We start from the raw sequence: 26,732 nt of genomic DNA on the forward strand, positions 1-26,732 counted from the left end.
TTTGTACCATATTTTACTTCTCAGCCACTAAAAAATGACCCGTTGAAATTCATTCCTTCATGGAGGAGCTTACTATTTAAAAGTGTAGAGATTTTGGTTTTTGGTTTTTGGGTTTGTTTGGGTTTTTTTTAATACTTGGATAGTATTTCATTAGTCAATAATTCTACTCTAGAGTTTATTTTTTTTAAGATTTTATTTATTTATTTGACAAAGAGAGAGATCACAAGTAGGCAGGCAGAGAGGGGGAAGCAAGCTTCCCACTGAGCAGAGAGCCCGACGTGGGGCTCAATTCCAGGACCCTGAGATCATGACTTAAGCTGAAGACAGAAGCTTAACCCACTGAGCCACCCAGGTACCCTCTACTAACGTAATACTAATACTCTAATATGGAGTTTAAATCCATATTATTTATAATCATCTCAATATCAGTAATATGTTAAATTGTCTAACAAATGAGACTGAATCAAAATACATTGCAATGAAATGAAAATTTATGTACATAATTACAATCCTTCAGGCTAGGATTCTGAAGTGTCATCGAAAGGAAGAATAAATTATTCTCAATATAATTTTAATGATCAATGGGTTTTCAAAGTATTCTAATTTTTTGACACCTATTTATACATGATAGAAACTCTAACTTGCTTATACTTGGTAAATTAGAAAGCCCTACTCGCTAAAACTGCTGACTAACAGAAATTTGCATCAACTTTTTATAGAGAAAAGTAAGCATGAGAAGTTTAAAAGTTTCATCAATTACAATCAAATAAGTGGCAGAATAGGAATAAAATCCACTGTCCTGAAAAAATGCATTATCTATGGAATCTGGCTTTCCTTTTATTTCATTTCTAGAATTTTTATTAGCTCCAAATCTAAGCCCAGGATGAAGTAACAAAATTATAAATTCAGTGGTAACATCTGAAAAAATAGCTTCCTAACCAGAAACTTCATTTGGGGTGCTCTTAAGAATGTGAAGAATGCTTTATATCAACTACATGATGACATTTTACACAGTCATGCTGTATTTCTTCATATTTCAGAAGAATTGAATTATAAATATGGCAAATTCTGAAAGAGCTGAAGAGATGCATGAAAATTATCAGAGAAATGGGTAAGCTTTGCCTAAATTCTACAAAAAGTGTTCTGCAACTTCAAATATATCTTATCCTTTTCAAAACTATAGCAAAAATGTTAATAATTTTTTTCCAAAAAAAGCAATGCCTATTTGCGTTTTTCTGGACCTCATCTTAATCACTATTACAACTGGCTTAATAGCAACTTTAGGAAGTGTAATAACTATAGGATGTATTGATTTAGTACTTTTAGTTCTTCAGATCTCTCTTCTGAATTTCTTTTTTTTTTTTAAGATTTTATTTATTTATTTGACAGAGAGAGATCACAAGTAGGCAGAGAGGTAGGCAGAGAAAGAGAAAGGGAAGCAGGCTCCCTGCTGAGCAGAGAGCCCGATGCGGGACTTGATCCCAGGACCCTGAGATCATGACCTGAGCCGAAGGCAGTGGCTTAACCCACTGAGCCACCCAGGCGCCCCATCTCTTCTGAATTTCTTGTACCTTACCAGTATAAGAGGAGAAATACCTGAATATTTTCAATTAAATTCTCTATGGAAACTTTATTCCATGTGGTACAGTTAATGAAAGAAAATACTGGATTCTGATTATTTTTCACTAAATGGATGTCTGTTTGTCTATGTATGTGTGTATGTTATAAAAATTTCCTATACCTATAATCCATTAATTTATAGATTTAAATTGAAATGGCTTAAAGTCTATTTTAATTTCACTTTTACCATAATAATTGTGTTATACTTAGATATATGAGCTGTAAAATCCAAGAGCCCTCCTTTTGATCTCCTGTTTCATTAATGCAGGACTACAAATAACCAGAAAGGGAGTTCTCACTATATCTGCCCATGTACTCTTCTCTACTCTCAACTCTGATAGAAGAGAGACTTTCAAAAGACTACCTGAACCTTCCTTCAAAGGCTTTTCATGAAGGTCAATGGGTGACAGAAAAGTTTCCCTGAAACAAAATGTATCAAAAGAGAGCATACTGAGTCTTACTCTTTAAAATCAGCATTTGGGAGACACATGGCTGGCTCAGTTGGAGGAGCATGTGTCTCTTGATCTCAGGGTGCATGAGTTCAAGTGCCACATCAGGTGTAGAGATTACTTAAATAATAAAATAAAAAACTTTAAAATCAGCATTTGGAATAATGAAAGAGCTATACAATCTTAAAGCATTTGTCATCTATGAAACATCTCAGAGCAGATTGGCCCAGTACTTAAGTAAATTATTAACATCAAGAGGAATAAAATTAAGTGACTTGTCATTTATCAAAGCTGACAGAACAATATGTTATAAAGCTGTAGAAAAGAGTCAGAAGTTCATCTTTCTATAATGTATTTTTTAGAAAAGTTAATCTGATGACCTCCAGTCTTCCATTAATGTTTAAGAATCTTTTGTGTATGTGCTGTTGATGGGAATGCAAGCTGGCGCAACCACTGTGGAAGATAGTATGGAGGGTCCTCAAAAACTTAAAAACAGAGCTACCCTTTGGCCCAGCAATTGCACTACTAGGTATTTATCCAAAGAATACGAAAGTGCTGATTTGAAGGGGCATGTGTACCCCAGTGTTTATAGCAGTAATGTCCACAATAGCCTGACTATGGAAAGAATCCAGTTGTCCAGCAGCAGATGAATGGAAAAAGAAGAGGTCATGTGTATGTGTGTCACACATACACTGGACTATTACTTATCCATCAAAAAGAATGAAATCTTGTCATTTGCAATGAGGTGAATGGAACTAGAGGGTGTTATGCCAAGTGAAATAAGTCAGAGAAAGAAAAAATACCAGCTGATTTCACTCGTATGTGCAATTTAAGAAACAAAACAGATGAACATAGGGGAAGGGAAGGAAAAATAATATAAGACAAAAACAGAGAAGGAGACAACCCGTAAAGACTCTTAACTATAAGAAATATATATATATTTCTTATAGTTATATATAAGGGGAGGTGGGTAGAGGGATGGGGCAACTGGGTAATCGACATTAAGGGAGGGCCCTTGATGTAATGAGCACTTAGTGTTGTATGCAACTGATGAACCATTGAATTCTACCCTTGAAATTAATAATACACTCTATGTTAACTATATGTTAATGGAATTGAATTGAAGAAAAATACTGTATGCCTTACATGAGGCATACAGTATTTTTCTTCAATTCAATTCACAGAGATAGAAAATAGAATGATAGTTGCCTGAAGCTGAAGGCAAGAGAGAAGAAGGAGGATTGTTTAATGATACAGAGCCAGTTTTTCAAAAGAGTTCTGTGGATGGATGGTAGTAATGGTAGCACAATATGAATGTACTTAATACTAATGAACTGTACACTTAAAATTAGTTAAGAGGGTAAATTCTGTTACCTGTATTTTACCACAATTTTAAAAAATTCTACTTCAGAGGTATGACTTCAGTTGTTACCCTAACTAGTATAGAGACAGCCAGTGACAACTTACTTTCCCATTGATTATAATACAGATCTTTGTACTATGTATCATTAAGTGCGTTTTTAAAATTTCAGTGTTTATGCAGATTTGCTATCAAGAGTGAAATTTGATACTTTAGAACAATTTTAATTAGAAAATTTTGCAAGTTATATTCACATTGTAACCTCTCCATTTTCAACATTTATTTTCCAGAAAACCACAAGAACTGCCCAAAGTAAGAAAACAAGTTGTTGGACCTATTGAGATAGTAAGTAAAGTCACTTTAAGAAAGCATGTGTATTGGGCACCTGGGTGGCTCCGTGGGTTAAAGCTCTCTGCCTTTGGCTCAGGTCATGATCCTGGGGTTCTGGGATCAAGCCCCACATCAGGCTCTCTGCTCATCAGGGAGTCTGCTTCCTCCTCTCTCTCTGCCTGCCTCTCTGCCTACTTGCGATCTCTGTCAAATAAATAAATAAAATCTTAAAAAAAAAAAAAAAGAAAGAAAACGTGTGTATCCAAAACTTTTAGGGAATTGTCAGTAGTGCTTAAAATAATTGGTAGTTTACATCTATTGAAGGGTAAAGGGAAATTTAAAAAGTTATTAATCAAAATATGATTTCCAATAGGAAAAAATATAATCAAACCAACATTCCCATAATAGCGATAAGAAAAGAAACACAGTATTTATTTATATAATGATCCCAGTTTTGCAAAAAAGCATGTATGTGTATGTGATGCATAAGTATTGTCAGAAGCTATGTTTTTAAATTTTTTTTTATTTTTTTATAAACATATAATGTATTATTAGCCTCAGGGGTACAGGTCTGTGAATCACCAGGTTTACACACTTCACAGCACTCACCATAGCACATACCCTCCCCAATGTCCATAACCCCACCATCCTCTCTCGACCCCCCTCCTCCCAGCAACCCTCAGTTTGTTTTGTGAGATTGAGAGTCTCTTATGGTTTGTCTCCCTCCCGATCCCATCTTGTTTCATTTATTCTTACCCCCCAAACCCCCCACGTTGCATCTCCACTTCCTCATATCAGGGAGATCATATGATAGTTGTCTTTCTCCGATTGACTTATTTCGCTAAGCATCATACCCGTCAGAGGCTATTTCAAGTGGTGGGGAGTTGTGAGTGACTTTTACCATTTTGTGTTTGTATTTCAGTATTTTCTAATGAGAATACATTGATATAAGTTGCTTTGTTATTTTTAAAGTGTATAAATTATTTTGAAATAAAAAATAATTGTCTAAATATTTTATAAAACCTATACATAAAAAACTATATGAGTGCATTTCTTTAGGATTATGTTCAAGGAACATGTTCAGGAATGTGTTCCCAAAACAACTCCTCTTCCTACTCTAATCTCTGTGTCAGCCTGGCTGTCAGTGTCATTAGAAATTTACATGAAACAGTACCTGCTTTTTCAGAAATCAAGTTCTGAAAAGTGTGGGACATAGCAGAACATGACAAACTTTATCAAAAAGATAGCACACTGTTCTGGAGGAAGGTGGAAAAGCAGATACCCTTTTCTCTGTAGTACCAAGTACAGTACTCCAGCAGTTACTCCATAAATACTTATTAGCAATCACATGAATAAATGGAAAAACATTAATTTTTTTCAATCTCCACTCATAAAATATGTACTAAGCTCGTCTTGCTGTTATACAAATCTCATTTTATTTCAGTACCATTTTAGGTTTTATCTTGACTTCTCAGTAAGATAATAATCCACATTTTCAAATTTTGTTCATGTTTTTGTTTGGAATTGTTGGGATCTGCTACAGAATAGAATATAAAGCAATAAGTATTTGGCTTTCAGTTATTTCTTTCCTATTCTAAACAGCTTTGCAAATTGTTATAAACCCTTATTTAAAGAATAGATGTTGTCCTGGGTAGAAAAAATCCAACGAATTTAAAATAATAATGAAAAATATGATGTATTACATTTGATGAACTAATTTTTACTACATGGTTACTGTTCACTGCACATAGTTGTATCACTGCTATGATGCTGATAAGCCTAAAGAATTGAGAGTTGAAAGTTCAGGTGACCATAAGCCAAGATACTGTCAATGCTGTGTTTCAAAATATTTTATTCCAGAATCAGCCAAATGGAAGGAAGTTTCTGATTCATACCCACATCTGATCTGACCTGTGTCAGAGATGTCACAGATATATAATTGTACTGATTTTGCTACTTTATATTTTTCAACACTTCTTCAAAATGCATTGTAAATCTTTAAGATCAGGGATTTTTTTTTACTTTATTTACAAATACCTTTCCACAATTTTATACATTTATTTAGTCTCCTAATTTATAAAATAACATTTACTTGATGGCAAAAACGTAGGCTCATTTTGGTTTTCTTTTTTATAGCTATAATGCCACCATGTTTTGTTTTCCTCAGTTCCGCTTTGCTGATGGACTGGACATCACACTCATGATCTTGGGATTACTGGCATCACTGGTGAATGGAGCCTGTCTTCCTCTAATGTCGCTGATTTTAGGAGAAATGAGTGATGACCTTATTAGTGGGTGTCTAAGCAAAACAAATACAAGTGAGTACAATATTTACTTTTCTGTATTTCTGGGCCTTAAATAAAAGCCTTAAGTAAAACAGCTCATAATACAGATTTTTGTATATCAAACAGTTTCTACATAATATATATATAAGTCATTTATTCTTCTATGTTACTAGGGACAAAAGAACCAAAATTTGTTTTAGCCTTTGTCAAAGAAACAGAACCAGTAAGATATGAGTGTGTGTGTATATATATCTAGAGATAGAGACAAAGAAAAAGAAATTTATCTTAAGGGATTGGTTCATGTCATTATGGAAGCTGACGTGTCCAGAATTTGTAGGGTGGGCCAGCAGGCTGGAGACCCAGGAGGAGGAGACTGCTCATGGTATATAAAAATCATCTGAGGGCGCCTGGGTGGCTCAGTGGGTTAAGCCGCTGCCTTCGGCTCAGGTCATGATCTCAGGGTCCTGGGATCGAGTCCCGCATCGGGCTCTCTGCTCAGCAGGGAGCCTGCTTCCCTCTCTCTCTCTGCCTGCCTCTCTGTCTACTTGTGATCTCTCTCTGTCAAATAAATAAATAAAATCTTTAAAAAAAAATCATCTGAAACTGAGTATACCTCACCTTTTCTCTCTAGGAAATTAAAATAATTTTCATGAGAAGTGATGATTATATCATGATTTAACCAAAGGCTCAGGCCATTCCAGGGCACTGATCTATAATTCACCCTTTAAAAAGGAGCAGCCAAGAATGACAAAAATCTCTCAGCTGCTTAGAGTTTCATTAATAGTACGTATGTATATATGCATGGCATTGTAGAACATAATGCAGCAAGGAAGCCAAACTGAACATGCAGAAAATTACGGTACTAGAGACAAAAGCCCTAAATAAAGATAGGAGGGAAATCTAGCAATCAGATGTGGGTGAAAAAGGGGTTCTGTTTTCCCATAATTATAGATGTCCTTCATATATCATTACCTTTGTTGTATCCTATTTCAAGATCATGTCCTTAAAGGTAACATTTTTTTAGATGTAAACCCAGCACTTCTATGCACTGACATACTAAGTATCCATAGTCTTTTTTTATCTGATGGATATTATAAATTTTAGTAATTCCCTGATTTTATATATTTTCCTCCAAATAACACAGTAGAAAGCATCCCTATGGCTATTTATTATAGCAGAGATAAATGTATCATTAAAACCTGGACTGTCTTGGGATGGTCCACTCTCACCACTGTTGTTCAACATAGCACTGGAAGTCCAAGTCTCCGCAATCAGACAAAATAAATAAATAAATAAAAATTAACAGTATCCAAATCAGCAGAGAAGACGTCAGACTTTCACTCTTTGCAGATGACATGTAGGAAACCTTGAAGACTTCACCAAAAAATTTCTAGAACTGATAAAAGAATTCAGCAAAGTCAAGGATATAAAATCATTGCACAGAAGTCTGTTGTATTTCTATACACTGACAGTGTATACAATTGCACCAAAAACCATAAGATACCTAGGAATAAACCTAACCAAGGAGGTAAAATATCTGTACTCTAAAAGCTATAGAGCACTTATGAAAGAAATTGAGGAAGACACAAAGAAATCAAAAAATATTCCATGCTCAAAGATTTGAAGAACAAATATGATGCAAATGTCTATGTTTCCTAGAACAATCTACATATTCAGTGTAATCCCTATCAAAATACTACCAGTGTTTTTCACAGACCTAGAACAAACAATCCTAAAATTTGTATAGAACCAGAAAAGACCCCAAATAGATAAAATAATGTTAAAAAGAACCAAACCCGGAGGCATCACAATTCTAGACATCAAGCTATATTACAAAGCTGTAATCATCAAGACAGTATGGCACTGGCACAAAAACAGATGCATAGATCAGTAGAAAGAATAGAGAGCCAAGAAATGGACCCTCAACTCTATGGTCAACTAATCTTCAAAAAACAGGAAAGAATGTCCAATGGAAAAAAGTCTCTTCAACAAATGGTGTTCGGAAAATTGGACAGTCACATGCAGAAGAATGAAAGTGGACCACTTTCTTACACCATACAGAAAAATAAACTCAAAATGGATGAAAGACCTAAATGTGAGACAAGAATCCATCAAAATCCTAGAGGAGGATACAGGCAGCAACCTCTTCGACCTCACTCGCAGCAACTTCTTGCTAGACCTGTCTCCAGAAGCAAGGAAAACAAAAGCAAAAATGAACCATTGGGACTTCATCAGGATAAAAAGCTTTTGCACAGCAAAGGAAACAATCAACAAAACTAAAAGGCAATCTGTGGAATGGGAGAAGATACTCAAAAGTGACATATCAGATAAAGGGCTGGTATCCAAAATCTATAAAGAACTTATCAAATTCAACACCCCCAAACCAAAAAATCCAGTCAAGAAAGGGACAGAAGACATGAACAGAGATTTCTCCATAGAAAACATGCAAATGGCCAACAGACACATGAAAAGATGCTCAACATCACTTGGAGTCAGGGAAATATGAGTCAAAACCATTAATGCCACCTCACACTGGTCAGAATGGCTAAAATGAACAACTCGGGAAACAACAGATGTTGGCAAGAATGGGGAGGAAATTGGAACTCTCTTACACTATAGGTGGGAATGCAACCTGGTGAGCCACTGTGGAAAACAGTATGGAGGTTCCTCAAAAAGTTAGAAATAGAGCTACCCTATGGCCCAGCAATTGCACTACTAGGTATTTATTCAAAGGATATAAAAGTGCTGATTCAAAGGGGTACATGCACCCCAGTGTTTATAGCAGTAATGTCCACAATAGCCAAACTATGGAAAGAGCCCAGATGTCTACTAACAGATGAATGGAAAAATATATATATAAAATATGTGTGTGTATATGTGTGTGTATATATACATGTGTGTGTGTGTATATAAAATATATGTGCTGTATATATATGTGTGTATATATATATAAAATGTATGTGTGTGTGTGTGTGTGTATATATATATATGCCATCAGAAAGAATGAAATCTTGCCATTTGCAATGACATGGATGGATGGAACTAGAGAGTGTTATGCCAAGTGAAATAAGTCAAAGAAAGACAAATACCACCTGATTTCACTCATATGTGGAATTTAAGGGAAAAAAAACATGAACATAGGGGAAGGGAAGGAAAAAATAAGACAAACAGAGAAGGAGACAACCCATAGAGACTCTTAACTATAGGAAACAAACTGAGATTTGCTGAAGAGGAGGTGGGTGGGGGAATGGGGTAACTGGGTGATGGACATTAAAGGAGGGCATTTGATGTAATGAGCACTGGGTGTTATACGCAATTGATGCATCTCTAAATTCTACTCCTGAAAATAATAATACACTATATGTTAATTAAATTGAATTTAATAAAAATTTTTTTAAACCTGTGCTCTTTTTTTTTAGACATAAGCCTAGCTTTTATATACTATACCCCCTTCTGTATCCTATTTAACTTTAAATACTAATTTATATCCTCTTGTTTTCCACCTGAAGGCTAATCTTTCAAGTGTCTCAGTCTTGTTTGAGCAGAATAAAACCATCACTTCCACCTCTAGATCCTTCATGTGATGATCTCCTGTCTCCAGAGTTATTAATTTTTAATATTTTAATGATGGAAAGATTAAGGATGTGATTCTGTTTATTAAACAAATGGAGCCACCAATTCACTGAGTAAATATTTATTGACTGCCAACCATGTCCTTCTCTCCAAATTAATGAGTGAAAGGAGGAGGAAAAAAAAACTTAGCAACCCTAAGTCAATATGCTTGGGAGTATTCCTTTTGTTAGAGCTGCTCTATAATAGATTCTCTCACCAGCTTTAGATAGGATGGGCAGTACATAGCAACTGGTACTGCTTTGAATTATAATTTTTGATTTTGCTTAAGGCTTCTACAGGTTTTTTGAATTTCATTATGTAGGCTGTCAAATGTGATGAACATGTAAAGAGGTTTGATAAAGGTTTAGATAAATACATTGATATCATTGGTATATCATGACATATTATTAAAGAGACCAAAGATTACTATTTCAAATTTTAGTTTAAAGAATAGAAAGTTAACATTATTATAAATCTAAGATAATAAGTCCATTTTCTTGAGAATATATTATATTTGTTTTGGAGTGCTATGTATGAAACAGTATGGCCAATTATGAATTAATTGCTTTCAAAATTTAAAACACTGTTTTACAGCAAATTACCAGAATTGTACTCAGTCTCAAGAGAAGCTGAATGAAGATATGATTAAGTAAGTCCAAATAAAATGTTAATATCGTGTATATTGCATGCTGCTTTATTCAGTACTTACAAGGAAGAAACTGGGGTTTGGTGATGAATATCACATGTAAGTTATTAAAGCAAATGAGTCCTTTTCTTTAAATATATTATTTTTAAATTTAAAAATTAAATATACTTCTACATAAATTTTTCTTTAATTTGAAAGGTTCATATGTAGGCTCATTTGCTTTAAGTTGTATTTGACAGAATTTTCATGAAAATAAAATTCATTTTGGAATTTGCATTTTTAGGCCAATTTTGCATTCTAGAACTGAAGGTACATATCCTAAAGACAAAAGAATTTGTTTTTCCTTTTTTTCCAAATTATTTTCCTTATGAACCTTACAGAAAAATGCTACTTCTATACACTTTAAAAACCAAAGAGTCATGTGCAACAAATATTAAAAATAATAAAATAATTTTAAAAATTAAAACAATAAAGTTTTATTGACTAATTTTGGAGACTAATTTTCAGACTATTAAAGTAATGTTGTATTCATACTAAAAATTGTAAAATCTGGGAGCGCCTGGGTGGCTCAGTCATTAAGTGCCTGCCTTTGGCTCAGGTCATGATCCCAGGGTCCTGGGGTTGAGCCCCGCATCGGTCTCCCTGCTCAGCGGTAAGCCTGCTTCTCCCTCTCCCTCTCCCCCTGCTTGTAGTCCCTCTCTCACTGTCTCTCTCTCTCTCTCTCTCTGTTAAATAAATACAATCTTTAAGGTAAAATAAATAAATAAATATTGTAAAATCTGAAGTAAATAATTTATAAGGACATTCAGTTTTTGTAGTTTCTGTATTCAACAGTATCATTTCCTTTGTCATGTGTTAAGTTTATTAACACTTTAACTGCTTTACTGTATTCGCTGGACTTTCATAGTGTTTCACTAAAATTATGAGAGTTTTTGCTACAGACCTACGAGATCCCTCATTTTTCTCCAAAAAGTGAAGCCTGCGTGTTGCACAACCCAAGGGACACTTATCACATTGCAGTGAAGATCTCTGGACCATAATTCTTGACCTGCACTGTCCAGTATGTTAGCCACAGCTATATATGGTTACTTAAATTTGAATCAATTAAAACAATAAAACCTACGTATTTAGTTCCTCATTCTCAGTCACATTTCAAGTGTTCAGTAGTCACATTTGGCTGGTGCCATCTTGTATATCACTGATAACAGAACATTTTCTTCATCACAGAAAGTTTTATTGTACAGCACTGTTCTATGCAATGTAAATGGCGCCCTCCCCAGTTGTACTTTGCTGCAGCCTCAGCTTTCTTTGAGAGACAGCTGGTTTTTAGCAACTTTTACATAGAATTTCCTTATATTGGTTCTTTTGAAATTTTCTAATTAAAATCCAGTGTATTTCCTTCTACTGAATTCTGTTTCTACAATGTCAAACTGGGGTTCTTTAGAGAATTTTTTTTTTTACAAAGATTTTTTATTTATTTATTTGAAAGACAGATCACAAGTAGGCAGAGAGGCAGGCAGAGAGAGAGAGGAGGAAGCAGGCTCCCTGCTCAGCAGAGAGCCCGACGCGGGGCTCGATTCCAGGACCCTGGGATTATGACCTGAGCCGCAGGCAGAGGCTTTAACCCACTGAGCAACCCAGGCGCCCCATCAAACTGGGGTTCTGATGTATAATCATGAATTTTGAGTTTCTTACAAAGAAGTTTGGAACTTTTAAATATAGGAACATCCATTTAAAAAAAAAACAGATTAAAAAAAGGATAAAATGAAAAGGCATGTCTATGTACAATTATTAGAAGGTCACAAAATTTACCAAAAAAATTCTTGACATTTATACTATAAAATCTGTTATGCTGTTGTTTTTCAACAATTGGAATATTTGGAATACATGAGGAAAACAAGTTTCCATGGTCAAACAGGTTTTGAAATGCTGTATATAACAGCCTTCTCTTGGATACATACAGTATAGGTAAGTGTAGTAAAACTCCATTTACTCCAAGTTATTAAACCTGTTTGAGTATAAAACCCAATTTTTTCCCCAAACACCTGCTAACATCCGGTGAAACTAATGTTTTGATGTAACATTTTGGGGAATCATTGCTTTATATCTTTTTTTTTTTTTTTTTTTTTTTTTTGATGAGGACAAGGTAATACCTCTTTCAGCTATAATCATCAGGAACCAAAGAATTTTATTCCACCTTTTATTTTCCAAAGACAATAACTTATAGCTTTATGTAAATTTAACATTTTATTTTATTTTTTATTATGTTCAGTTAGCCACTGTATAGTACATAATTCGTTTTTGATATAGTGTTCAGTGATTCATTAGTTAAGCATAACACCCAGTGTTTATCACAGCATGTGCCCTTAATACCCATCACCCTGTTCCTCCCCCACCCCACCCTTCTCCCCTTTGAATCCCCCAGATTTGGATTCAACAAGAAAATATTCAACTATTTTCAGAATATTTGGTAAATAAAGCAAGGATACAGGTTGAACATTAAGTTTAACATTTTAATGTTCAACCTGTGTCCTTGTTTTATTTACCAAAAATTCTGAAAATAATTGAATATTTTCTTGTTGAATCCAAATCATAATGACTAAATAGTACCAAGATTATTGCTGGTAAATATGATGCCTCCTCTTGCCTCAAGAGTTAATTAATTAAATCCATATGAACTTCTAAGCAACTTGCTCCCTCCCTTTTACTACTTCTGATACATCTTTCATAGTCTACTTTAAAGGGGCAAACTATATGACCATGGTTGTGTTAGATTTAGTTCAGTTGCATTTCATGTAAAATCCATTATAATAGTTGTATAACCATGATAGAAATTATTTCTCTCACATAAAGATACCTGAACATAGGTAGTCTATGTATGAAATATGGCTTAAAAGCCATTAGGGACTTGGCACCCTCTGTCTTTGTACTGGTCCTGTCACCACATCTGTTTTAGCAGGGCATATTGCCACTTCAAATAAAATGGAAGTTCTGTTATTTAGGAAGAAGATAAAATCGGATATCGGCCAATAGCAATTTCTGCTGCACCAAGTAGTGGCCTAGAATAATTCCCAGATTGTGTACAGTGGGACTATTAATAAGTGATACATTGTAAAAGGAGAAAGATGTTCATAGTTAATTGGTCTGAGACAATTGAACTGAGTTGAAGAACAAAATTAAACAATTTCCTTACATTTTTTAATTTTTTTGTTATGTTCATGTATATTATCAGTTTCCGAGGAAGAATGATGCTAGGTATACAGGGTTTCCCAAATCTACTTGAGAACCGTTTTTCCTCAGAAATACTGGTAAAGTGATTCAGATTTTAAGTTCAAGATTCAGATCATGGATTCAGGATTCAGATCTTGGGCTCTGCCACTTTTTAACTACAGAAGCTGTTGGGTAACTTGTGTAAGCTTTGGTTTCTTCATATGTGAAATGAGGTGTTAATACTTCCTAAAGATTCAGTAAAACTCAGATGTCAAGGGATTGACATAATATTTAACACAAAATAAATGCTTAATAAGTGAAGCCATCAAATCAGCCTTAACTTGCAAGCAGTTTTGAATCAGAAGACTTAGACCATGAAGGCAGTCTCATTTCCTGATGCATAATAAAATACCCGGGCTCTGGGACTACTGATGTTTGTTCTTTGGGGACTACTGAGGTTTCTTTTCCTGGGTCCCAGGTAGTTTGGATGTCTGATTACTGGATAAATGAAGGGTTAGTAAGTATAGTATCTTCCTTTCAAAATAAATTGAATGTGTTGCTTTCTTTGTTTTTAAGAAATAATCTCTTAAAAAGTGCATCAGTTCTTCTGTAAAATTATTTTAACTACTTTTTCTGATTAAATGCTTAATAGTTTCATTGTAAATCGTGTAAAAAGGCACAAAGAAAAATAAATCACTCATAATCCTGCCATTAATATATAATGAACATTAGTTTTAGTTTATATTATTACAACTTTTTTACATGTATGTGTATGCATATATAATTTTAATATAATTAGAATTATACTGTTCGCATGATTTTAATAGCTTTATTGAGGCATAATTCCCTTATCATAAAACTCAACAGTCTTAACTGTACAATTCAATGAATTTTAGTAAACTGACAGAGTTGTGCAACAATCACCACAATCCATTTTTAGCCTACTTCCACTACTCTGCAAAGATCCCTCTTTTGTAGTCAATCCCCATTCCCACACTCAGCCCCCAAGCAACCATTTACCTGTTTTCTGTCTCTAAAGATTTTCATCACCTGGACTTTGCATGTGTGTGGAAATACATAATATGTAGGGTATCTGGCTTCTTTTCTTTATTAGCATAATGTTTTTGAGTTTCATCCATTTTGTAACATGTTGTCAGTAGTTTATTCCTTTTAATTGCTTAGTAGTAATTCATTGCTGGGGTACACCTGCAATATTTATCTGTTTACTAGTTGATGGAAAATTTGAATGTTTCTGGTTTGGGGCTATTTATAAATAATGCTTCTGTGAACATCAATATAGAAGTCTTTGTGTATGCATACATTTTTATTTCTCTTGGGTAGATACCTAGGGGTGGAATTGCTAGGTCATATGTTAAGTTATGTTTGTCTTTTTAAGAAACTACCAAACTGTTTTCCAAAGTGGCTATACCATTTTGCTTTTTCACCAACAATGAGTAAGCATTCCAGTTTCTCCTTGTCAACATTTGGTTTTGTCTGTTTTTTTTATTATAATCATAGTAGTAGGTGTGGAGTGATACATTGTGGCTTTAACTTGCATTTCTCCAGTGACTAATAGTGAGCACTATTTTCATTACTTTTTAAGCATTCATATATTTTCTTTGGTTAAATGTCTGTTCAAATATTTTGCCTATTTTTTAATTCTGTCATTTGTCTTATTACAGAATTATGACAATTCCATTTTATAAGTTCTAGATGCAAGTTCTTTGTCCTATGTGTGATTGGAAAATACTTTCTTCTAGTCTGTAGGTAGTCTTTTCATTTTATTAAAGGTTTCTTTTGAAGCCCAGAAGTTTTAAGTTTTGATGGTGATGTACAATTTATCAAGTTTTTCTTTTATGGATTGTGCCTTTGGATGTTAAGAATTCTTTGTCTAAACCAAGATCATGAAGATTTTCTCCTACATTTTCTTCTAGGACTTTGAATATTTTAGCTCTTACACTTAGGTCTGTAATCCATTTTGAGTTTATTTTTGTGACTGTTATGAGGTAATATTCTAACTTTTTTTGCATATGGCTATATCCATTTGTCCTGGCACTATTCTTTGAAAAAATTGTCTATTCTCCTTTCTCCTATTCTCCTTAGCGTCTTTACTAAAAATCAATTGTCCAAATATAAGGATTAGTTTCTGTTCTCTCAATTTTGCTGAATTTATTCTTGTATCTATTCTTAGGGTAGTATCATACTGTCTTGATTAGTGCAATTTTGGGAAATAAATAAATAAATAAAACCAGAAATTGTAAGTCCTCCAACTTTGTTCTTAAAAATTATCTTGGGTCTTCTGAGTTCTCTTCATTTCTATGTATGTTTTAGGATCATCTTGCCAATTTCTGCCAAAAAGTCTACTGGGACTTTTGATAGGGATTGTATTGAATCTGTACATCAATTTGAGGACATTGTCATCTTAACAACATTGAGTCTTCCAATCCATGAACATGGATTACCTCTCCATTTATTTATATCTTCTTTAATTTTTATCAACAGTGTTTGTAGTTCAGTGTTCAGATCCTGCATTTCTTCTTTTGATTTGCTTTTATAACCCATTTTCCTCTTAAAATATTGTAAACATTAGAAAACAGTCAACTCTTATTATTTACAACAGTTTTATTAAAGTTGTCATGAATACTGAATTAGCAAATATTAAACCGTTGTTACTAGGGTAAATACAGCGTTAGGTTCCTGTGACCCTATGGTCAAAACATTTTCATCATTCAACACAAAACCTCAAATTATGTGTATTTCCATTTAAAGACAACTTATTTAAAAAACAATTATCATATGATCTCTCTGATATGAGGAATTTGAGAGGCAGGCTGCGGGGTTTTGCAGTAGGGAAGGAAAAAATGAAACAAGATAGGATCTGGAGGGAGATAAATCATGAGATTCGTAATCTCACAAAACAGAGGGTTGCTGGGGGGTGGAGGGGTAGGTATAGGGTGGTTGGGTTATGCACATTGGGGAGGGTATGTACTATGGTGAGTGCTGTGAAATGTGTAAGCCTGATGATTCACAGACCTCTACCCCTGGGGCTAATAATACATTATATACTAATAAAAATAATTTTTTTAAAAAGACAACTTATTTAATATATGTTGTTGATTCATTAACATTGAATTCAGAGTCAATAGCACTATAACTCATGCCTGAATGACACCTATCTAACACATATATTTTCTCCATAGGACACATCATAGCTTTCTTACACTTAGGAATGCTAGACAGCACTTAAGCATGCTGCCTAAGAGTCTCTTTAAACAGTGGAATCATCAAAAATTAAAAACACAAAAATCAGAAAAAGGTGGCACTACATAGATCACAAAAATGGCACTTGTTCACGGTGTGAAAGCTGAAACAAGAAGGCAGAGTGTTGCCTTGTTCAACCTCAGCTGGGAACATCTTTGTTGGGCAGCTCAGATTTTTTATACTCTATGCATGTCCATGAGTAACAATGAAAACATCTGAGTATTTATTTGGGGGTTAAAAATAAGCTTTAGTGACCAAGCAGATTTGCCAACACATAAACTGGGAATAATGGGGAGCAACTGTATGTTCCTCTGTGTTTTCCTTGATACTTTACTTTCCTGGCTTTCTACCTACCATGTTAGCCACTCTCCAGCTTGCTTTGCAATTCTTTCTCTTTACCCCAAACTCTACCATGTACCTGAGCTCATTCCTTGGTCCTCTGTCTTTTTCATCCACACTTAATTTTCTTTCTCTGTGGGTAGTCTCAGTCAGTCCTTTGTTTTAATTACCACCTACAAAGCTGATGACTTTCAAATTTACATCTCTAGCCTAGACCCTGCTCCAACTATTTCAGACTCTCATTTTCAGCTTCTTACTTAAAACCCACTTTGATGTTTAATAGGCACCTTGGTCCTAATGTATCTAAATCAAAACACATGATAGCTCTTACAAATCTATTCCATTCCCCATTGTCCATGGCTGTACATGGCACACCATTCACCGAGTCGCTCAAATCAAAATCTAAGGAGTTATCCTTAATTTCTCCCCTTCCTGCATTCTTCACAGTCAGTACATTGGCAGTTTCATTTTGCTGTATTTCCAAAATATAATTAGAATCTGTCCATTTCTCTGTACATCAGCTGCCACCATTTTCGTCCAAGTCCCTATCCTTCTCATACACTGGCCATTGCAATAGCCTCCTAACTAAACTCCTGCTTCAATTTGTTTCACTTCCATTTATTCTTCATAGAGGAGCCAGACTGATCTTTTTAAAAGTTGAACTGATAAGGGCGTCCCATGCTTAAATTTTCCAATGATCTACCTTTTTTCTTAAAATAAAAGCTGTGCAGGGCACCTGGGTGCCTCAGTGGGTTAAAGCCTCTGCCTTCAGCTCGGGTCATGATCACAGGATCCTGGGATGGAGCCCGGCATCAGGCTCTCTGCTCAGCAGGGAGCCTGCTTCCTCCCTCTCTCTCTGCCTGCCTCTCTGCCTCCTTGTGATCTCTGCCTGTCAAATAAATAAATAAAATCTTTAAAAAAAATAAAAATAATAAATAAAAGCTGTGCATTGTACCATGGCTGCCCTACAATATTTGCTAAATTCTCTGACCTAATCATTTCATACCACTTTGGAGTTCTTTTGTTCCTGGAACATGCTAAGGTTTTTCCTGCCTCAGATACCTTATTATTTTCTCTCCTTTTTCTCTATTATTTTTCTCGCTTTTCTTGCTCTTTTTATGGCTGGCTCCATTTTACCTTTTGGAATCCAGCTCTTTTACTTCCTCAAAAAAGTTTTTCTTAACCATTCTATCTGTACTAGCTCTCCCAACCCACCTTTTACTCACTGGTTATTATGTGACTTTATCGCCCTGTTTACTTCCCTCATAGAACAACCTAAAATTATTTTTCTATGTGTATTGTCTGTCTCCTCCCACCAGGATGTAAATTCTTACACCAGTATGTAAATAAAGGAGGGCCTTATTATCTTGCTCATGACTGTATCTCTAAAATGCCACACATAGTGGGTACCTAGTATATATTTTTTAAATGACTCCATTTATCTGGTCTCCTGTTAGATTGTTTTCAGCTCTTCTTTTTTGTTGCTAACTACCATGACCATCCAGCTAGATTAATATTTTTACATATTTCCTTAGGGCAAATTCCTAAAGTTGAATTTTGTATTTAATAGTATATATATATTTAAACTATTTTGTACAGTGCTTTAGACTACTATCATTTCTTCATCCACCTATTCCATGTACAACTATCTTAATTACTTCAATATAACTTTCCAAATGAAAGTATTAAAAATTATTGAAAGAAGATATAAGTAGCAAGTGTTATAAAATAGTAGTTTCTAGGGGCACCTGGGTGGCTCAGTGGGTTAAGGCCTCTGCCTTCGGCTCAGGTCATGATCCCGGGGTCCTGGGATCAAGTCCCGCATCGGGCTCTCTGCTCAGCAGGGAGCCTGCTTCCTCCTCTCTCTCTGCCTGCCTCTCTGCCTACTTGCGATCTCTGTCTGTCAAATAAATAAATAAAATCTTAAAAAAAAAATAGTAGTTTCTACTAATAATTTAAGAGAGACGTACTCTAGACTAGAGAAACCTAGAATTTTGTGTTCAATGTACTTTACTTCTCATGGAGATTTATTTTGACTTATTTTATAGGTTATAGCACAAATTCTCTCAATCAAATATTATGACATCTCATTTTTTTTATCAAAGGGGAAAACTGCACTTGAGTCTCACTAATATTTCCAATAATCTTTTTTCAGGTTGACTCTGTATTATATTGGAATAGGAGTTACTGCCTTGGTTTTTGGCTACATGCAGATTTCCTTTTGGGTTATGACAGCAGCACGACAGACCAAAAGAATTCGAAAACAATTTTTCCATTCAGTTTTGGCACAGGACATCAAATGGTTTGATGGTTGTGACATTGGTGAATTTAACACTCGCATGACTAAGTAAGAGGATTGATGTATAGTATATCGACTTTGTTTTCGTATATTCTATATCAGTGACTTAACTGCATTTACTTACTTGTTTCAGTGACATCAACAAAATCAGCGATGGTATTGGAGAGAAGATTGCTCTGTTGTTTCAAAACGTATCTACTTTTTCTATTGGCCTGGCAGTTGGTTTGGTCAAGGGCTGGAAACTCACCCTGGTGATTCTCTCCACATCACCACTTATAATTGCTTCAGCAGCCATATTTTCTCGGGTAGGCAAGATGGCTAAATGCAGTGTTGACTGGAAACAGGAGTATAAACTAGGTTATTTACTAAATTTGTCAAATAAGGCATTTCTATTCATTTCCTATATCTAAAAATGGAAAGGGATATTAAACATCACCAATACTTTTGATTTTGTTCACTGTTAATCACTTTTTTGCCTACAAGTTATTTGACCACAATGAGGTTAATTTTAATATCTTACTAACACTAAAAGAATTCCTCTTCATTTAGTAGCCTAGTGCAACTTCAAATGATAGCATAGATAGAGAATTATGAGAGAGTCCTACACGTTCTAAATTTCCAGATAAATGTGTGCAATTCATTTCATCAGAACAAAATAAGAAAATCCTAAAATTGTAAACACTTTTTCATATCGGCCATTTCAAGTTTTTATTTTTTATAAGGCTCTTAAATTACATTGCAAATGTCTGCTAATGTTGACTTTTTGTACTTTAGAAATCTGTTTCAATTTTTTAAACAAATTATGTATTTTCATTTTAAATTATATTTCTAGCACTGTTGTGAGTATACCACAAAATATTAATCTATTTATAACCGGGATTAGAAACCAATGCTCTTTGTTAAGTCCAAAAACAACCAGTATATCCCAATATCTCTCTCCAAATCAAGTCTGGCAATTCTACCAATGTGTATATCCATCACCTAGATTGGAGGCACAGTGCATTCTTAGGGATGGATGAGGTTTTTGATTTTGCAAAGCTAATTGTTCTTTATGGAAATCAAAGCTATAAAATTCACTGAGTTTATTTGCTAACACTATTCAAGTTCAACCAAAAAAGAATTTGCAGCAATAAAAGTCTATGGCTGAATAATTTCTTAACAGGCTTCAATGTTTAGGCAAGAAATCTTTATCTAATGAGACTTCTAGTATTGACCTTATAGCCCTTATAAAAATCTTCATCCCCAGCATATTTGAGATGAGGAAACCCTCTCAATAGGAAGATTGCCAACTATGTGTTACTGAGGTCAGAGCTTAAAATTAACTGCCCAGGAAAGTAAAGTGGATAAGAAGTTTAGAAGTAACAACAGTGGGATATCTAAGTTCTGCTATTATATTAACTGGTTATAAAAAAGAAGCAAATAAAGCTCAAAGTTACCCAAATAACCAAAGATGCCAGGATGTGTGGTTTCTACCTTACTTTTATTTATTATTATTCATTTATTAAACATCATTCATTTATTAAACATCAGGGCTTTTTGCTAGGTGTTTCTTCCTTTCCAGTGATATATATGTGAATTCAGAAAATAATGAGTATTACTCAGTTTATGCTACCTTCTTTAACAACTATCCAAGTGTATCTTATTTAAAATCATCTCCAATTATGTGGGATGTGTTTTGAAAATGAAATTTGTTATGTGAGTAGGCAATAAAGACTTATAGCTCAGAGGTCAATTTTCCTTCTATTCCATTTCATTGAACAATTGTGCTAAACTAAATGAAACCCTTTACTATTAAAAGAGTAGGAAGTGAGATGTTTAATAAAGAAGCACATTCTGATTTTAAAATTTTTAAAAATCAGGTAAACCTGCCTAATATCAACAAGCATGATATACTCCTTCTTCTCTGTCTCTTAAATCTCACCTCTTACTGTTAGAGATATAGGATTTACTAGTAGCCTGCATTATGCAGTAATAGCTTCAGGGGTCATACTCCAGACATACGCAGGATCATCTTCCTCTTCCTGTTCTGTGACCTATAGCCTACAGAAGACTTGCTTTTTACGTAATATCAAATCAAGTCAAATTAGGCTTACTAGTTTCCAAAGTGCACCCAAAAAGGACTGTGTCCCTAATACCCATCTCCAAATCAAGTCTTTCCCAATTTTATTTATGTAAGTACCCAGGTTCTAAGGTTTTAAAAATATAGGGAGGGAACAGTGAAGCTCTGCTTATACAAGGCAGAGCTGAGATTTAGATTGAAGATTACTTCAGACTAAGCTCTTTCACTGCAGTGAGACTTTAAAAAGTCAGTTAATATATCTGGCTGTTGCTTTCCTAATTTGCAAACTGAGAAAGTTAGGTCAAATGATCTTAAGTACCTTTTCAATAATAAAAGTCTGCTGTTCTAGATTCTACCTGAATTAAATGCTCTGCACGTTACTGCCTCAGGATCATTTTTTTGGTTAACTGTGGTCCTGGTTTATTACAGATAATCATTTCATTGACCACTAAGGAATTAAATGCCTATTCCAAAGCTGGGGCTGTAGCAGAAGAAGTCTTGTCATCAATCCGAACAGTTATAGCCTTTGGGGCCCAGGAAAAAGAAATTGAAAGGTCTGTTCCTTTAATTATGACAATATTTGCTTGGTTTTAGTTTTCCCAAAGTCTGTTCCATTGCATTTTGTCTTTTTAAGGTATACACAGAATCTAAAATATGCAAAGGATATTGGCATAAGAAAAGCTATAGCTTCAAAACTCTCTCTTGGTGCCGTGTACTTTTTTATGAATGGAACCTATGGACTTGGTTTTTGGTATGGAACCTCTTTGATTCTTAGTGGAGAACCTGATTATACCATCGGAACTGTTCTTGCTGTAAGTCTTGAGAGCAAAGGTAACTGGCCCATATAGTCTTCTTATCTAGAGCTTAGTAAAAATTGTCTTTGAATGACAATGAATGTCAAAAAATGAATGTTTTTTATAAATTCTCGTTTCCATCAAATGATTTGTATAGGGGCGCCTGGGTGGCTCTGAGTTAAGCCTCTGCCTTCAGCTCAGGTCATGATCTCAGGGTCCTGGGATCGAGCCCCTCATCAGGCTCTCTGCTCAGCAAGGAGCCTGTTTCCCCACCACCACCCTGCCGGCTGCTCTGCCTGTTGTGATCTCTCTCTCTGTTAAATAAACAAATAAAATCTTAAAATAAAAAAATAAAATTAAATAAATAACTAAAATTAAAATAAAAAATATTTTAAAAAAGATTTGTATATACCTTTAAATTATCGTTATAAAGGCAGGATTTATTCATCCAGTGTATCTTTAAAAGCACCATGCTTTTAGAAGAATCCTAAATGAATTCCCTATTAGGATATAGAGTTTTCTTAATCCAGCAATTAAAAAGGCCAGTCTCTAGTGAGACTTTTTCCTTTCAAACTTGCTGAGGTAAAATGGTAGTCTACATTAACCTTGTTGAATGTCTTCCCTCTGAAAAATTCTGTAGATCAAACTCTCCTGCCCTTCCTCTGTCCTTCAGCATATGGTAATGTTAAAGACAGACTATCTGCAGCTCTGTCCAATGTCACAATTTAGAGGATTTTTTTTTTTAACTCTTAAGGGTTTTATGTTAAATTTTTATTTATTCACTTATCCTCCCAAATTTCAACAATAAACAGTTCAGTTAGGATTAAGAACAGTTTGTCTTGCTGAACTGAATTGATCTGGTCTATATACTTCAGTTCTTATTTGGCCTTCCCATTCTATGTAGATTTCTTTTCTGTCAACTAAAGTTATCTTTTGGATTTGAGACTTTAATCATTAAAACTTGTATATAAATGAAACTTGAGCATGAGGAATTTGGGGCACATCCTTATTTCTCAATTTATGTGTGACTTGGGGCAAATGACTTGCTAAACCTTAGCTTCCTCATTTGTAAGATAGGGAAAATGCCCGACTTAGGTTCTTTCCTTATTTTATTTTTTGCAAATATGTGTCTTTCTGAAAATGAAAGATGTCCAATAATATAAGAATTCAGAGAAGTTCAACAGAAATAGTATAATGTCTCTATGCTACTGAAATCTGTGACATCCTTCTCTGTAAAGTTTAAGGGATCAATCAGCAAAGAGGAAAGGCAACTCATCTCGCTCAACCAGTAAGCACTCCATAGTAAGCAGATTTTCCTACTCAAACTTCCCGGCAGGTGAGAAGAAACCCATGGGATAATCAAAAGTTGTTTCACATTAAGAAAAAGCCATCATACTTGAATTAACTTGTTTCCTTTATGTTTAGACAACAACTTCCATTCCTTCCTACCTTATTTCTCTAATATCTCTTTGATCTCAACCATATATACATTTCATTCTGTTGTCTCTCTTATGTAATTGAGGAGGGTAAATATTATTTTCTTGTTCCTATAGGTTTTTTTTAGCGTAATCCATAGTAGTTACTGCATTGGAACAGCAGCCCCTAACTTTGAAACCTTCACTATAGCCAGAGGAGCTGCCTTTCATATTTTCCAGGTTATTGATAAGGTAAGACTTCAAACTGCTTTGAAAGATAGCTACCATTACTACAAGAAAGAAACCAAAAAATTGACACACTTATTTCACTAAAACAAAAAGATGGGCAAAATCCATGTTGGACAATTGGCTATGGAAAGAGATTGTTTTAACTTTTCTAAAATGACATTGTATTTTATTGAAATTTTCATGTCTAACTCAGTATAATTCTGAAGCAGAAAAGAAAACATTGTAAAAGAAAACAGTCTTTAAACTATTTTTAGGATGTAGAGTGTCAGGTTAGTCCATTGAAGATTTGTAACATTCTCCTTGTTTTTCCAAGGAACCTGCAATAGATAACTTCTCAACAACAGGATATAAACCAGAATGCATAGAAGGAACTGTGGAATTTAAAAATGTCTATTTCAGTTATCCGTCAAGACCATCTGTCAAGGTAGCTTAATTTAATTATAGAATTGTGCAGTCTTATGTTATCTTATCCTGGCCAAGATCTCTTCTTAAGAGATTATTTAGGATCATTTTGACCAAAATTTTGCTACTTTTCTTTGAAACTTCAGGAGAGAAAGAGAGAAAATAAAGAAAAAAGAAAAAGAGAGAGAAAGGAAGGGAGGGAGGGAGGGAAAGAGTAGGCTAAAGCTGGGAGAGGGAGAGAGTGGAAGGGGAGGAAAGATAGATCAGTAATGAACCAAAAACTCTTGAAGAGCTAGTTGTATTTTGCAACCTCTTTTCTATATCCAACTGACTAAAACATTTTCAACTCCCTGAAATTCCTTTACTCTGCATTTGGGAGCACACCAAAATGTCTTGGATTGATGGCATCACCTGTCGGTGGTCCCTGAATATTATCACATTCAACACTGATAACTCAAATTAAATTTCTAGTCTCTAACCTGAAGAAACTATGCCCATGTTGTGCCTTTCCCTTCTCCCTTTCCTAAGAGCTCTACTGCACCAGCATTCGTGTCTCAGGTACATTCTTCCTCACTTTTAGATACATATATACCCTCATGTGTATGAGCAGGCACACTTGCTGCACAGAGTTTTTCCACCCTCCATCATTTAGACTTTGACAAGTTGTGAAAATATTTATCAGTCTTGTCTTTTTTTCTTTTCATTTTATTTGTGTACTTATCCAAAAAAGGTAGTTACAGCTAAAAATTGCAAAGAGTAATTAATAACAAAATACCTATGTTGTAGAAAAAGGAGACCATGGGGCAATTGGGTGGCTCAGTCCTTTAAGTGTCTAACTCTTGGTTTTGGCTCAGATCATGATCTCAGGATTCTGAGATTGACCCCCGTGTTGGGCTCCATGCTCAGCACGGAGTCTCCTTGTCCCTCTCCCTCTCTGCTCCTCCCTCTGTGCTTGTTCTCTCACAAATAAAACCTTCAAGAAAAAGGAGACTATTATTTTAAGTAAAACTGATAAAAAATTACTAATGCCATCAACCTTTAATACTATCTAAAATGCCCCCATACCCCCTGCAAAATTTGCATCCAGAAAAGATCTGTCTACTCCTACTTTATTTTTTTCTAAGTCTTTGATTGAAATTCTCTTTTCAAACCCTTTTATTTTTTTTAAATTTTTGTTACTTAATTACCATTACTGGAATAGTGTTGTTTTCTACCATTTTTCTTAACATAAACACAGCATTTGCAACTACATTTGGGTTGGTTGTTGAAGACTTAAGTACCAGTTTGCCATTAAATTGCATAGTAAAGTGCTCTCTGGGTTTTAAACAACTTTTTAAGTGAACTTTTGAAATACAGCCCTTTTTTAAAGCTAAAGAATGAATAATTTTAAACAAAGAAAGAGTCTGCCACTTTTGAATAAACAAAACACAGATTCTTGAGAAGCCTGATTTGCTCAGTCTGTTAAGTGGCTCCCTTTGGTTCAGATTATGATCCCAGAGTTCTGGGATGGAGTTCCACTTCAGGCTTCTGGCTCAGCAGGGAGCCTGCTTCTCCCTCTGCCTGTCATTCCTCCTGCTTGTGTGTCTCTTCTCTGTCTCCTTGACAAATAAATAAATAAATATTTAAAAAGCAACAACACAGATTCTTCCAAGGAAAGTAACAGAAGCCAACTCCAGAGTGAAGTACAGATGGGAGAGGAGGTACTCCCACCAGAAGTCCCCAGTTTCTCACCTCCTTTACACAATTCTTCCCTGCTTGGCCCTTTGAAAGTTTTATGTTTAGCTTATTTAAAGGGTCTGTTTCTTTACAAATGGGGAGACCAAAGTGAGAGAGTCCAAGGAGAGATTCCCATATTTTCTGGCCAAGTACATATAAATAGGTGAGGGTTTGCTTGCTGTTGTCGTTTTCATAGGGTAGTTATTTGTCAGGCTTCTCTCACATTGAAGGTCTGTAGGACACTAAAAGCTGGTAGCAACTCTCAGTGATTGAGAAAAATTTTTAAGTGCTACACCATGAGATCTGCTAGATAAGGAGGGTTTCTAATGGTGGAATCCCATTCATGGGAGCACCTAGAGAATCTTCCTGGTTGTTTTACTTTGCAATACATTTTGTGATAATATTAAATATATATATATATTTTTTTTAAGTATTTTATTTATGCATTTATTTGTCAGAGAGAGAGAGCGCACACAAGCAGGCAGAGTGGCAGGCAGAGGCAAAGAGAGAAGCAGGCTCCCCGCTGAACAAGGAGCCCAATGCGGGATTCAATCCCAGGACCCCAGGATCATGACCTGAGCCGAAGGTACCGGCTCAACCCACTGAGCCACCCAGGCATCCCACATTTTTAAGAAATAATTTTCTTAAGTAGCTCATGAAAATATCTGGCAAGATTTCATTCAGTT

At 34.9% G+C, this 26,732-nt stretch overlaps 1 protein-coding gene across 1 annotated transcript in view; it reads left to right on the forward strand.

Annotated features, from left to right (window-relative positions):
• The first annotated feature begins 1,058 nt into the window (after positions 1-1,058).
• Positions 1,059-26,732, forward strand: part of LOC111147335 (ATP binding cassette subfamily B member 5) — a 114,285-nt gene continuing 88,611 nt past the window's right edge. The window contains exons 1-10 of the mRNA XM_022503327.1: positions 1,059-1,111; positions 3,720-3,774; positions 5,927-6,077; positions 10,251-10,305; positions 19,268-19,459; positions 19,545-19,716; positions 21,900-22,024; positions 22,105-22,282; positions 23,818-23,931; positions 24,242-24,352. Coding sequence (XP_022359035.1) covers positions 1,059-1,111; positions 3,720-3,774; positions 5,927-6,077; positions 10,251-10,305; positions 19,268-19,459; positions 19,545-19,716; positions 21,900-22,024; positions 22,105-22,282; positions 23,818-23,931; positions 24,242-24,352 — 1,206 coding nt within the window. The remainder of the gene's footprint in view (positions 1,112-3,719; positions 3,775-5,926; positions 6,078-10,250; positions 10,306-19,267; positions 19,460-19,544; positions 19,717-21,899; positions 22,025-22,104; positions 22,283-23,817; positions 23,932-24,241; positions 24,353-26,732) is intronic.

The sequence above is a fragment of the Enhydra lutris genome, unplaced genomic scaffold (genome assembly GCF_002288905.1).
Source record: "Enhydra lutris kenyoni isolate GAN:26980312 unplaced genomic scaffold, ASM228890v2 scaffoldscaffold16, whole genome shotgun sequence".
Taxonomy (NCBI): Eukaryota; Metazoa; Chordata; class Mammalia; order Carnivora; family Mustelidae; genus Enhydra; species Enhydra lutris.